A 14,570-nucleotide genomic window follows, 5' to 3' on the forward strand; every position below is an offset into this window, starting at 1 on the left:
TCTATTATACTATAGGAAAACACATTCTTTCCTGAGAGTATCCACATAAAAGTAAACTGGATTCATTCAGATTAGGTTTGCTAGGGAGTTTTATTCATGTAGAGTAGAAAGCTGGATCCAGTTCACAACAGAAAATACACTCGGTTGAGGAGAACATAGTTCAAATTTATCTAAATTCAGAAAGAATAAGCAGGGAACAGTAGAAGCAACAGTTACTACAAGTCAGGACCAGGCTCTTCTAGGTGGGTTATGTAGAATTAGCAGAAAGTAACACAGGTGGAAACTAATATTTTTGGAAAGGCTCGGAGAGAGTTGTCATTGACAGGTATAATCAGTATCCCTTACTAAAACAGGGAGCACACCAACATTCTGCCCTTTTTTTTTTTTTTTAATAGCATCTTAAATTTTACTGAGTTTTAGGTAAAAACTCACAACGCAAATGAGTTTTTCATTCAAAAATTTTATACACAAAGTGTTTTGTGATATTAGTTGTAATCCCTGCAATGTGTCAGCACTCTCCCCCTTTCCACCCTGGGTTCTCGGTGTCCATTCATTCTGTTTTCCTGTCCCTTCCTGCCTTCTTGTTTTGATCGTGGGCAGGCATTGCCCATTTGGTCTTGTATACTTGATTGAACCAAGAAGTGTGTTCCTCATGTGTGTATTATTGTTTGATATGCCTGTCTAATCTTTGGGTGAAGGGTGGACTTTGGGAGCGGTTTCAGTTCTGAGTAAGCACGGTGTCCAGGGGCCATAGTCTTGGGGGTTCCTCCAGTCATTGTCAAACCAGTAAGTCTTGTCTTTTTTTGGGGCTTTGAATTTTGTTCTAATTTTTCTCCTGCTCTGTCTGGGACCCTCTATTGTGATCCCTGTTACAGCAGTCAGTGGTGATAGCTGAGCATCATCTAGTTCCTTGGGCCATCCTTTCTCTCTTGACCATTTACAAGAGAAGGAACTCCTACTGTAGTGAGTGGCAAGATCCTAGGGTTTAGGAGCCCCTGTGGTTAATGAGAGGCTCATTATATGATGAAAAAAGTAACAACAAATCCCCATATTCTCCTGCAGAGCAGTACAAAAACTGGGCTAAGATAGCAGTAGCTGAAGTATAATATTTCTTTCCATTTTGGTCTCCTGATTCAGAATCCTAAACAATCTGACTTTTGCATTAAGCTCAGGAGGAGTATTTGTAAACATGAAGGTGAAATAATTTCATCTCTATTTCCTGTAACAAATGAAGAACTGAAATGCAATAAAGGATCTCAGAAGCCTTGGAAAGGTTACCCTGAAGAGCAAGCCACATGTCACTGTGGCACCAGATGGCAGCAAATGTTGCCTGAGGGCCAAGCACACATAATGTCCCAACAGAAGGTATTGATGAGGGCAAACAAATACCAAGAGACTGAGGTATGGAGGTTTCTGCTCCAACTAGTGCACTGTCAAAGACGCCTCTTTTTATATAGGCATTACGTTTTCTGCTGCCAGGGACAGCAGCCTAAGGAACCATTTGTGTCCTGGCTAAAAGCTTCTAATGGATCTTTACAGCTAAATAAAGTTAAGGCAGCAGAGTTTAACTGTCCATTTGTGATTTAGATTTTGCTAGCTCAAGAAGAAAAACTGGGACTCTTTCCCCACTCAGTTTGTTAAAAACAAAATCAGGCAGAAAGAAGCTGGTGGAGCAACTCTTCATATACTCACTGAATGAAAATGTTTCTAGTAGTACAGCACACCCCTCCCTACCAGATAAATTAAAAAGAGAGAAATCGGAAAATTATATAGCAAACTAATTAAAAAATAAATGACAATAGGAAGAAATAAAGTCAGTGTTGATTGCATACCCTCCTTCCCTGTTCCTCAGTGCGGTAGGCATGTCTATATAAGCAAGAGAACACAGCTCCAGGAGTCATCATAAGGTCACTGGTCTCATTCCAACCATGGGTGTGGCAAAGACGAGAAGCATCTCCCTGACACTTGCGGTATAAGACAGGGTCCAGCCTGTAAAGTTAAGAGTTAAAAGATAACCACTACTTACTGTATTTTTCCTTCTAACACATGCTAAAGAGTTTTTACAATGTGTACTCATTGACAATCATCTCCAGGGTAGTGGAGACAGCAGATATATGAAAGCATAGTCCCGAATTTTGTTCTTAAGCAACACACAGTGGTAAACCTTTAGAACTTTAAACTTATTACAGAGGATTTAAGTCCTACCTCAAAGATGTTATTTTGGCTATGTAAAATACCTAACGTTATAAGACAGAGGTCCCCAGGCTGCTGAAAATTTCACTGCCTCAGCACCTTGCTTGGCACATTCCATAGCTTTACATTAAAATCTTGGTTTCTTTGCTTGACACATCCCCTGGTTTTACATTAAAATCCTCATTCCTCTTTCCTTAACTGCTGCCCAAAACTAGAGGAAATTGGTGGAAACTGGTTTAGGCACCATATTGACATTCAGGATAACCTTTTAGTTCATTAAAGTACCTCACACATAGTAACTTCCCGCCTCTGGGCAGAGTTTAACTGCCATTTTCTGAACATTCTATGCATGAAGTTATATGTAAACCCCATTGCACCTGCATAGTATGATTAAGAATGTTGCTGAGGTAACTTGTATGAACTTCCTACTTGTAAATGCCTTAAAAGTAACCTTCTTCCTTGCCCGTGCTGAGCAGTCTTGGCGACAGCAGCCCTGACTATTCCCTTCCTTGTGCAACGAAATGAAGGTTGAGAGACTCTTCAGTCTCTTATTTATTGGCTGAGACGAGTCCAGTCAAGCAGAACCTGGGGTTTTCACCTGGCAACAATTACAATAGGAGACTCAGAACAACCGTGCCGTGGCTGAAATGAGAAAACTTGGGTTGTAGCTACCACCAGTCAATTCGTAACTTTTTATTCAGTAAATACTTTTTTCCAAGCATGAATGAAGTTCAATCCTACTTGATATACTAGATTCAACAAGAGCAAGAAATGGCAAGATAAACAGAATCTCCCACTGAACTTCCTCTACAGTAAAACTGCTCCTCTTCTTTTTTCCCATGCAATGTAAGGTCTTATAACATTTTAGGCAGTTGCAGTTTTTAGGTTATTTGGATATGCTTGTCAATTAAAAACAAAAACAAAAACCTGACATTTAACTTTGAACCTGGGGACAAGGGATTAGGCAAAGAGTCTGCTGTTTGTCCAAACTGTATCAAGGGATGATCAATTCTGGCCACATTATGCTGTCAGTTTTGAGGGAGGGCTATGTAATGGGAGTAGAGAAGCCAGTATTTAATGAGTAGCTTTTAGGACTGTGAAGCACTTTTTAATCACAGGGGAAAGGATTAAAGAAGAGGGGGGAAAAGAAACCCCATGATTTCAATGAAGGCAGTTACTCAGTAAACTCTTTGTTATTTTGGTTTCAATGGCCTGAGTAAGCACAGGGAAATTCTTACTCAGCTTTCTGTAGTTCTTTTCGAGCTTTTTTCAGGGAAAAGAAATTAAAACACACGGAATCTTTAAGTAATCTCTTTCTAGTAAAGAATGTGGGTAAACATGTCTTAATCACCAGAAAAAAAGTTAATGACCTAAACATTGGTTCATACAACTGAATCAGGAAGCAGCTGAACTTGGCAAGCAGGAGGAGCAGCCATCTTCTCAGCCATTACTGGCTGCTTTGGAGGTGGGAAGGGAAAACACACAAGAAAAAAGGAGAGAAATAGTAGCCAAAAAACTATATACTGTAATACAGATCCTGCCCTAAGTTCACCCCCCTCTCTATTTCTGGTAGCAGGATGAGAAATGAATTAAGAAAATCAAGTTATCATTTATTGAAAAAAACCTTTTAAGGCAGAATAAATTCAATAACTTTGAATAGTGAAAGAAATAAAAGCAAACTTCCATACCCAGTGCAAATCAGTAAAAATAAAAATGCATGATAACGTTCTTAGAGACATATTTGAAAAAAGCAAATGCTTTTTCTGTCCCCAGAGGTGCCAGAGATCTTTCTGGATAGATGGTTGTTGTTTCAGAGTCGTAACCCTGGCTTCTAAAGTAGTGTTGAACAGAGATGCTTGGTAGTTGAAGGGCAGTGGGCTGACTCTGCTTTTAGACACTGTTCTGGAAGCAAGTGAAGAATGTTTTTCACACTCTAATCAGAGTATGTTAGCCATCTCAGAAACTAACAAAAATATTTTCCTACTGATTATTTCAAGACATACAGTTGATACTGACATATGCAGGAGAGTAGACTGAGGCAATTAAACTTACTAGGGCTTAAAATACTCACTTCCAATCTCTGGAGATGAAATACTGTAGCTCTAAGAGACGGTGTTCACAATCTTCTACCATTTTCTCTGTGTATAAGTGTTCCATCAGGCATGAGAGGATCCTGGCCATGGAACAGGAGTGAAATTTTAGCAAAGCAAGAAGAGCTCTGATGACATACCCAGAACTCACAACATCACTATTTCCTTTTTTCTGAGTCTCTCAAATTAACTGAACTGGCAGCAAATATGCCTTATATTAACTTCAGAGCCACTCTGCACTTACAGACTCAGCTTGATGAGATCTGTGCACAGCTGCTTTAAAATTTTTATTAGGAAAAATTTCCAATACGTATAATAACAGAGAGTCATACAATAACCTCCCCTCCCCTGCTTTATCTACCAATGGTCAATTTTGTTTTAATCTACTTGCTTCTATTTTAAAGAAAATTCTAGAAATCATACAATTTCATTTGAGAACATAATACCATTATCACACTGAAAGAAATTAATAAAATTTCCTTAATATTACTTAATATCTTGTCGGTTTCCAAATTTTCTCAGTTATCTCATGTCTTTTCACGTTTGTTTGAATGAGAACTCAGAAAAAAGTCCACATATTGTATCTGATTGATATGTCTCTTAAATCTGTACTAGTTCCTCCTCCCTCCCTCTCCCCTGCCCCCTTTTTTGCTGGATGCAGTTGTTTTCATATTGATAAATATTCTTAATTAGTCTTAAGTGTGTTTGTCTGTCTTCTGAACCACACAAAGCTATAAGGAAGCACCCCACTTTAAATCCCATACCACAGCACAGACAGCAGGAGTTTGTGCATGGCAGAATGACGATAAACATGGACTACATTCGTTTCATTGTTGGTTACTGCCAGCTGCAGGGTATAATGATATTTGCCAAATGGGGAACCTGTCTTAATTACAGCCAGGTTTTAAGAGCTGTTTTCACATCATATGGAGCAAAACTAATGTGCACAATCCCACACTTTCTTTTAGCATTTATGCAGCCTTCCTAGATCTTGGATGCAACTCCAGCCTTCATTCTGGAGCCATCACAACCCTCTCCAACCATTACATTTTGCCTTCTATTTTAATGATAATTAACCACTTTGTAATGATTATCAAATAGCCAAAGTACACAATGAGTCAATGAACAAATACCATGAGAAGTCTAGAGCCAAGGCATGTGCCACTTTAGCCTCAGTGTTTCTACCATTTTTATTTGACCATTAAGTAACCTAATGCACAGGTCTGTGTACTGCCAACAAACATCATCAGTGCTGGGTATAGGTGTCTACATGATGAATGAGGCACAGCCAAAGTCTCAATTCCACTACTAGTCGTAAAAGCTGGTATGTGCTCCTGTTCAAAAAAATTTCAGTTAAGATGTTAAACCACCCAAAAGTCATGTTCCCTGGGCTGCGCTGCCAAATATGATATGGACAAATACAACAAATAGGACAACCTACATTGGGTCTCCGGATCTTATGTGTTTGCAGGCTGTCTGTATTACAGATTCACATGCTTCATTCAAAGCTCTATCAATGCGATAATCTGCACCAGGGTCAGTCTCCTGAATCAGTGTTTGAAGCTGGATTAAAAAAATGTAAGGAAGAAGAAATAAAGTCACGTGAGCATCAAGGAAGCGTAATGTCATCTCTCCACACAATCAGTTATTCAGTCTAGTATATCATAGTGTTCTCTAACTAGGTAATACAATTGACAATGGACAAGCTCAACAGCCAAGCTCAACAGCTCCAGCCGGATACCTTACGACTTAGTTTCTCTACCTTGATTGCAAGTTTTTCTGTTTAAGCTAAGGATTGCTTGTCCACCAGTTTTGAACCATTCCCGGACATTTGCAAAACAAAAGACCTTTACAATTTGAAGGCTGCCTTTTTCCGCGTATCTGCCTATTTGTTAATCAGATTACTAAACCTGACAGTCGGGGCCAATCCAGAATTGAGTGGAAGAGAGTAAATACAGACATACCTTGTTGTATTGCCCTTTCCTGATACTGAGTTTTTTTACAAATGGAAGGTTTGTGGCAACGCTGCATCTAGCAAGTGTATCAGTACTATTTTTCGAACAGTATGTGCTCACTTCATGTCTCTGTGTCACATTTTGGTAATTCTCTCAATATTTCCAACATTTTCATTATTATTATATTCATTATGATGATCTGTGATCAGTGATCTTTGATGTTGCTATTATAATTGTTTTAGGGTGCCATGAATTGCACCCATATAAGATGGTGAAACTTAATAGATAAATGTTGTGTGTGTTCTGATGGCTCCACTGACTGGCTGTTCCCCATCTCTCTCCCTTTCCTCTGGCCTCCCTATTTTCTGACACATCACAATATTGAAATTAGGCCAATTAATAACCTACGAACGAACAGACAAAAAAACCTACAATGGCCTCAAAATGTTCAAGTAAAGGAAGGGTCACACATCTCTCACTTTAAATCAAAAGCTAGAAATGATTAAGCTTAGTGAGGAAGGCATATTGAAAGCCAAGACAGGCCGAAAACTAGGCCTCTTGTGCCAAACAGTTGGCCAAGTTGTGAATGCAAAGAAAATGTTCTTGAAGGAAATAAAAAGTGCTACTCCAGTGAACACATGAATGGTAAGAAAGTGAAACAGCCTTATTGGTGATACAGAGAAAGTTTTAGTGGTCTGTAGAGAAGGTCAAACCAGCCACAACACTGCCTTAAGCCAAAGCCTTATCTAGAGTAAGGACCTAACTTCAATTTTATGAAGGCTGAGAGAGGTGAGGAAGCTGCAGAAAAACAGCTTAAAGCTAGCTAAGGTTGGCTAATGAGGTTTAAGGAAAGAAGCTATCTCCACAACATAAAAGTGCAAGCTGAAGTAGCAAGTGTTGATGTAGGAGCTATAGAAGTTATCCAGATGATCTAGCTAAGATAATCAATGAAGGCGGCTACGTTAAACAACAGATTTTCAATGCAGACGAAATAGTCTTATATTGGGAAAAGATGCCATCTAGAACTTTTATAACTAGAGAAGAGAAGTCAATGCCTGGCTTCAAAACTTCAAAGGACAGGCTAACTCTCTTGTTAGGGGCTAATGCAGCTGGTGACTTTAAATTGAAGTCAATACGCATTTACCATTCTGAAAATCCTAGAACTCTTAAGAATTAAGCTAAATTTACTCTGCCTGTGCTCTATAAACGAAATGGCAAAACCTGGATGATAGCACATCTGTTTACAACATTGTTTACTGAATATTTTAAGCCCACCGTTGACACCTACTGCTCAGAAAAAAAGATTCCTTTCAAAATATTACTGCTCATTGACAATGCACCTGGTCACCCAAGATCTCTGATGGAGATGTACAAGGAGATTAATGCCTGCTAACATAACATCCATTCTGCAGCTCATGGATCAAGGAGCAATTTCAACTTTTAAGTCTTATTGTTTAAGAAATTCATTTTGTAAGGCTATAGCTGCCATTGATAGTGATTCCTCTGATGGCCCTGGGCAAAGTAAACTGAAAACCTTCTGGAAAGGAATCACCACTCTAGATGCCATTAAGAACATTCGTGATCCACGGAGGGAGGTCAAAATATCAACATTAACAGGAGTTTGGAAGAAGTTGATTCTAACCCTCATGGATGACTTTGAGGGGTTCAAGACTTCAGTGAAGAAAGTAACTGCAGATGTAATGGAAATAGCAAAAGGACTAGAATTAGAAGTGGAGCCTGAAGATGTGACTGTATTGCTGCAATCTCATGATAAAACTTGAACAGATGGGGAGTTGCTTCTTATGGATGAGCAGAGAAAGTGGTCTCTTGAGATGGAATCTACTCCTGGTGAAAATGTTATGAATGCTGTTGAAATGACAACCAAGGATTTAGAATATTACATAAACTTAGTTGACAAAGCAGCGCTAGGGTTCAGAAAGGACTGACTTCAATTTTGAAAGTTCTGCTGTGGGTAAAATGGTACCAAACAGCATTTGTATGCTATAGAAAAACCTTTAGTGAAAGAAAGAGTCAATCGATGCAGCAAACTTCATTGTTGTCTTATTTTAAGAAATTGCCACAGCCACTCCAATCTTCAGCAGCCACCCAATCAGCCAGCAGTCATCAACATCGAGGCAAGACCCTCTACCAGCAAAAGATTAAAACTCACTGAAAGCTCAGATAATGGTCAGCATTTTTTAGCAATAAAGTGTTTTTTAATTAAAGTATGTACATTTTTTAAGACGTGATGCTATTGCATACTTAAGAGACTACAGTATTGTGTAAGCATAGCTTTTATACACACTGGGAAACCAAAAAGTTCGTGTGACTCGCTTTATTGCAATATTCACTATATTGCAGTGATCTGGAACTGAACCTACAATATCTCTGAGGGATGCCTTTAGAAGGCATCTCCAGTTAGAGACCCAATCTGGTCATAAGCATCTAGAACTTGAATTTTGTTGCAAAGACATTGGTATTAAATCAAGTGTACTCTCCTTTATAAAAGCAGATATGAAATTTCACTTAACTTGCAGAAATACCAATTACAAAAAAACAGGAATACTCATAATTTCCTATTTTCATCAACTGTTTTACACAACCAAGAGGTAAACCAGAGCTTGTTCACTTTAAGTATTCAGTATTACACAGTTGAAAATGTGAATATGTTCTTTAACATTTGCTTACGCTTGGTCCAATGCTTGTCATGGTATACAGTGAAGGCACAAGAATAGTGCTTCAGATTCTTTTTTCCTGTCTTTGAGAAGGCAGGTGGGTCACAGAAGGAATAACTCTAAATCAGAAGATCTGAGTTCTATTAAAAGTTTTGGTTCTGCTAGATATTAGCTTTGAAAACACAGGCAAGTTGATTAACCTCTAAGCCTGTTTCCTTAAATGCAGAGGATTATACCAAACTAAACCCACTGCCATCGAGTCGATTCTGATTCAGAGAGACACCATAGGGTTTCCAAGGCCGTAAATCTCTACAGAAAGAGACTGCCACATCTTTCTCAAAGCCGCTGGTAGTTTCGAACCACCAACCTTTTGGTTAGCAGCAGAGGATTTTAGGGGATAATAATACATAGAGAAGGTTGCAGAGCATTTTACAGATGTAAAAGCTCATTATTACTACAGTTGTTGTTTTGGTGTGGGAATCTTAAATAACAGAAAGAAAATTTGAAAACTAGACTCCCTTACTGGCTTGGGTTCCTTTTTCCCAAGTTAAAGAATCAGAACCCTTTCTGTGTCACTGATTTAACCTCTGCAGAAGCCTTCTCTGACCCTTATCCGCTTGACTTATGATCCCACATGTGCTCATATGAAAGCACTGACCCCATCATGTAATTATCAGAGAACACAGATCAAAAGGAAATAAGGAGAAAAAGCAAACAAAAAACACCCAACCCAATTCTCTCTCTCTAAAGAGAAGCCGATAATGAAGAAGAGAGAAATACGACAGATTTCCAGTACTCTGGGATGGAAGGTATACTGATCTTGGTAATAGCTTACAGAAGCTACAAAATGCCGTGGTTAGTTGACAGGAACATGAAACTATCAAACAACTACCAATTTTAGTTATGATATTTGCAGACAAAGGCCAAAATATTTATATCCTTTTCTGAAGGAAGTTATATGCATCACGGGAGTCTGGAATTTTTCTAAGAACTGAAAAAAAAAAAAAAATTTTTTTTTTTTTTTATGACCGACAAGCAAGCTTCGAGAATTCAGAATGAATGCACCACAGCAGACTGCAGCTATTAAAAGGAGAAAATGAATGCCCTACAGAGCCTAGTAGGCTAAGGGCTCAAAGGACTATTCCCACTCTGAGACTCAGTGATAGCAGTATGGAAAATAAGCACTAAGATCGTGAATGGCTATGTGATTGTATATCCATTCCAGTCCCTGACATGCTAAGGAAAAATCTGGGAAAATGCTTCAGAGAAATGAGTAGTCTAGAGAATATTCTAGGCATTCATCTTTAGCCTGGGAGAGTATAGGCCCAAGCTCATTCAGCCATAACTGAAGAGAATTTAATAAGTACTCATGATTACGATGTATTTGGAAGACTAGAAAAACTAATGGTGAACTATTGGTACCTAAGTCGCTGTACTAAGGAGGAAATCTGAAAAAAAAGAAAGTGAGGGAGAAACCCACTCAAAATAAATTATTTCAAAACATTTCTCCATTTGATTGAGGATGGGTAATATACTAGAAGACGGAGGAAAATTTTTTTCTCCTTGGATTATTTATGCTTTCAACTTTTGTGAGCAAGGGCTAAAAATGACAGGTCCATAAGTATCAAAATAAAGTGTTTCTTTTCCCTTGGCTGAACCTAATGTGGGCAAAACCACAGATTTCACTATTTGAGGCTACCTTCTAAATTTGGGGAGCCCTGGTGGTACAGTGGTTAAGAGCTTGGCTGCTGGCCAAAAGGTCAGCAGTTTGAATCCACCAGCCAGTCCCTGGAAACCCTACACAGGGCTGTTCTACTCTGTCCTATAGGGTCACTATGAGTTGGAATCGACTCAATGGCAATTCTTTTTTTCTCTAAGTTTGGAAAGCACTTTTCTTCTGGATATGAAGGGTAAAGTGGGTGGTATTTATCTTTCAAGTTGAGTCACTAACACTTTTAATAATCTGAATTTCAAAAAGCCCTGAAGGTAAACTAAAATCCATTGCCTTTGAGTTGATTCCAACTCATGGTAAGCTAAAAGCAAACCAAAACTCATTACCCTTGAGTCGATTCCAACTCATGGTAAGCTAAAAGCAAACCAAAACTCATTACCCTTGAGTCGATTCCAACTCATAGCGACCTTATAAACATAGTAAACTAGATGCCTCAAAATAAAGTGAAACCTTTTTTTTTTTTTCCCTGTATACTTTGGTACCAGAAAGAACTATAGACTCTATAAAATAAAGATAGGTTTTTTCCTGATGCTCTCCCCTCCCCTTTCTGTGCCGGATTAAGGATGAAACATAAATATAGGATGTCTTGTGATATATTCTAGTGCTGGGCCCCAGACACATGTATTGGCACAGAGCTTTCCTAGGGCAATCACCAGCAATGGCTGCTCTTGAGGTACTTGTAAGCCATTGAGTTGACTCCAACTCATACATGTGCCGAACTCACACCATAGTAGATTCCAGGAGCCTTCCTTCTAATCTGGCTTGATATTTTGGAGAAGAGGCTACATTTGTCTGTTTTTCCCACCATGGATATATGTATATGTGTGTGTATACATACATACATATACATGTGTGTGACATATAAAAGACTAACTATGGTTTTCTGAAGTTTCACTGATGAGAGAGCCTCACCTTTCTAATTTAGGATACCAAACTTGTTCATTTTATAGGGTAGCACTGTTGCATCTGATATTTTCAATTGTTCAAAGACTCTTATCCAGTAAAGGGTAATAAACATGGACAATGGTAATGAAACAGATGCACTGTGTCTATAGTATTTTCTGACCTTCATATTATGTACCTCTTCTGCAGTTATTCAGTTGTTTAAGAACCCTGGATCAAGAATAACTTTACCTTTCCAAGCAAAGTACAATGATTTTTTCCCACTATTTTTCTAAAACTGAATGTAAAGTCTGGGGGTGGAGGAAGGGGTATGTCCCTTCTATGCAGTTGCCATAGGCTAATAAGAAAAGATGATGCAATTTTGACAACGACACACTCTCATGATCCTTCATGCTCTCATGATTCATGCTACATTGCACAACAGTAATAAAAAAAACTCTTAGAAAATTTCAACTTATGTCAGCTCTCTTTTAACTGCAACTTAATCAAACCCATTAAGATAGGCAAATCCTCTTATGGTGGAGGACCTTTCCTGATTTATAAGAATCTGTTTGCCTTGATTTAGAGTTCAGAAAATCAAATCTAGGAAGTTACCCTTTCTTTAAAAACTCTAGCAACAACACATTTCATCTATGTAAGTATGTAGCTCTTTTTATTAGTCGTGAGTTCCAACTTTTACTCTGCAGCAAATTCTACATTCTTACTAAGATATACCTGAAGAAACAATATTCTTTGTGTTGGTTCTTAGTACCTATGTTCACTGTGATGTCAAAAGTGTCCTACATAAAACAAGGTGAGACACTATCAGGAAGAGGTTCATCAGCTGATAAAATACAACATTATGAATGGCAGTAGAAAAATCTCTCCTTACCGCCTGTTGGCAGTTCATTCCAAGGTTCCCCTTTTCCCCCCGAACTACTTTCATCAGACAGTGGAGGGTTCGTCCCTTTCGATGTAATCCAGAACAGTGGTGTTCAATTTCCCCTCGACAGCTCAAGATGATCTCAGGGCTCAGAGAAAAGTCTTCCATCAACATGCGTCGGTAATCTAACATCTCCCCCTGGCACTCACTGCTCACTTGTCGCCCTAAGTTAGGAGATAAGTCATAATATTAGGGAGAGTGAGCATTAGGATTAGAATCACTACATATTAAAAGTTGTTGCTGTTAACTGCCATTGAGTTGGCTCCAACTCATAGGAACCCCATGTAAAACAGAATGAAACGTTGCCTGGTTTTACGCCATCTTTACAATCGTTGGTATGCTTGAGTCTGTTGTTGCGCCACTGTATTCTGAGTGCCATCCAACCTAGAAGGCTCATCTTCCAGCACTGTACTGGACAATATTCTGTTGTGACCCATAGGGTTTTCACTGGCTAATTTTTGGAAGTAGACAGACAGGGCTTCCTTCGTAGTCTGTCTTAGTCTGGAAGCTCTTTTGAAACCCGTCCATCATGGGTGTCTTAGTCATCTAGTGCTGCTATAACAGAAATACCACAAGTGGATGGTTTCAACAAAGAGAAATTTATTTTCTCACAGTCTAATAGGCTATAAATCCAAATTCAGGGCGCCGGCTCCAGGGGGAAGGCTTTCTTTCTCTGTTGGCTCTGGACAAAGGCCCTTATCATCCATCTTCCATTGGTTTGGGAACATCTCAGTGCAGGAACCTCAGGTCCAAAGGATATGCTCTGCTCCTGGTGCTGCGTTCTTGGTGGTATGAAGTTCCCAACTCTGCTTACGTCCCTTTCATCTCTTGAGAGATAAAAGGTGGTGCAGGCCACACCCCAGGGAATCTCCCTTTATACTGGATCAGGGATGTGCCCTGGTAAGGGTGTTACAAAACCACCCTAATCCTTTTTAACCACAGGCAGAGATTATGATTTATAACACATAGGAAAATCACAAAATGGAGGACAACCACACATGGCTTAACCAAGTTAATACATACATTTTCTAGGGGACATAATTCAATGCATAACATGGGTAACCCTGTTAGCATTTGAAATACCAGTGGCATAGCTTCCAGCATCACAGCAACACTCGGGCCACCAAAGTACGACAAACAAGAACATGTTTCTTACTGAGTCATAAAGAGAAATGAAGTTCTGATACGTGCTACAACATGGATAAACCCTGAAAATACTATGCTGAGTGAAACGTCGGATACAAAAGGACAAATATCGTATGATCCCAATTTTATGAAACACCTGTAACAGACAAATGCACAGAGACCAAAGTTTATTAGTGGTTATGGGGGGTGGGGGTAGCGGGAGGGGAAAATTCGGAGTTATTGCTTAAGAAGTACTGAGTTTCTATTCAGGGTGATGAAAAAAATTTTTTGGAAATGGATAGTGGTGATGGTTGCACAACATGGTGAATGTAATTAATGTCACTGAACAGTACATGTAAAAATGGTTGAAATGGCAAATGTTTTCTATATATATTTTACCACAAAAAAAAAAAAAAAAAAAAAAAGTACATGTTTCTGCCTGGATGAGAATATACCAGTCTTGCTATCCTCTAGACTGAAAAGCTTAGAATTAGAACTTGGTAAAAAACTTAGAAGCAGATGAGATTCCATCTCACACCAACTAGACTGGCATTAATTCAAAAAACACAAAATAATAAATGTTGGAGAGGCTGCTGAGAGATTGGAACTCTCATACACTGCTGGTGGGATTGTAAAATGGTACAACCACTTTGGAAATCCATCTGGCGTTATCTTAAACAGTTAGAAATAGAACTACCATACAACCCAGAAATCCCACTCCTCGGAATATACCCTAAAGATACAAGAGCCTTCACACAAACAGATATATGCACACCCATGTTTATTGCAGCTCTGTTTACAATAGCAAAAAGCTGGAAGCAACCAAGATGTCCATCAACGGACGAATGGGTAAATAAATTGTGGTATATTCACACAATGGAATACTACGCATCGATAAAGAACAGTGACGAATCTCTGAAACATTTCATAACATGGAGGAATCTGGAAGGCATTATGCTGAGTGAAATGAGTCAG

The 14,570-nt window shown here is 38.9% G+C and overlaps 1 protein-coding gene across 1 annotated transcript in view; it reads right to left on the reverse strand.

Moving 5' to 3' along the window:
- GLG1 (golgi glycoprotein 1) overlaps positions 1-14,570 on the reverse strand; it is a 162,052-nt gene that overhangs the window by 27,601 nt on the left and 119,881 nt on the right. The window contains exons 8-11 of the mRNA XM_049864940.1: positions 12,420-12,634; positions 5,725-5,846; positions 4,265-4,366; positions 1,833-1,989 (exon numbers count right to left, since the gene is read on the reverse strand). Coding sequence (XP_049720897.1) covers positions 1,833-1,989; positions 4,265-4,366; positions 5,725-5,846; positions 12,420-12,634 — 596 coding nt within the window. The remainder of the gene's footprint in view (positions 1-1,832; positions 1,990-4,264; positions 4,367-5,724; positions 5,847-12,419; positions 12,635-14,570) is intronic.

Source organism: Elephas maximus, chromosome 21, assembly GCF_024166365.1.
Source record: "Elephas maximus indicus isolate mEleMax1 chromosome 21, mEleMax1 primary haplotype, whole genome shotgun sequence".
Taxonomy (NCBI): Eukaryota; Metazoa; Chordata; class Mammalia; order Proboscidea; family Elephantidae; genus Elephas; species Elephas maximus.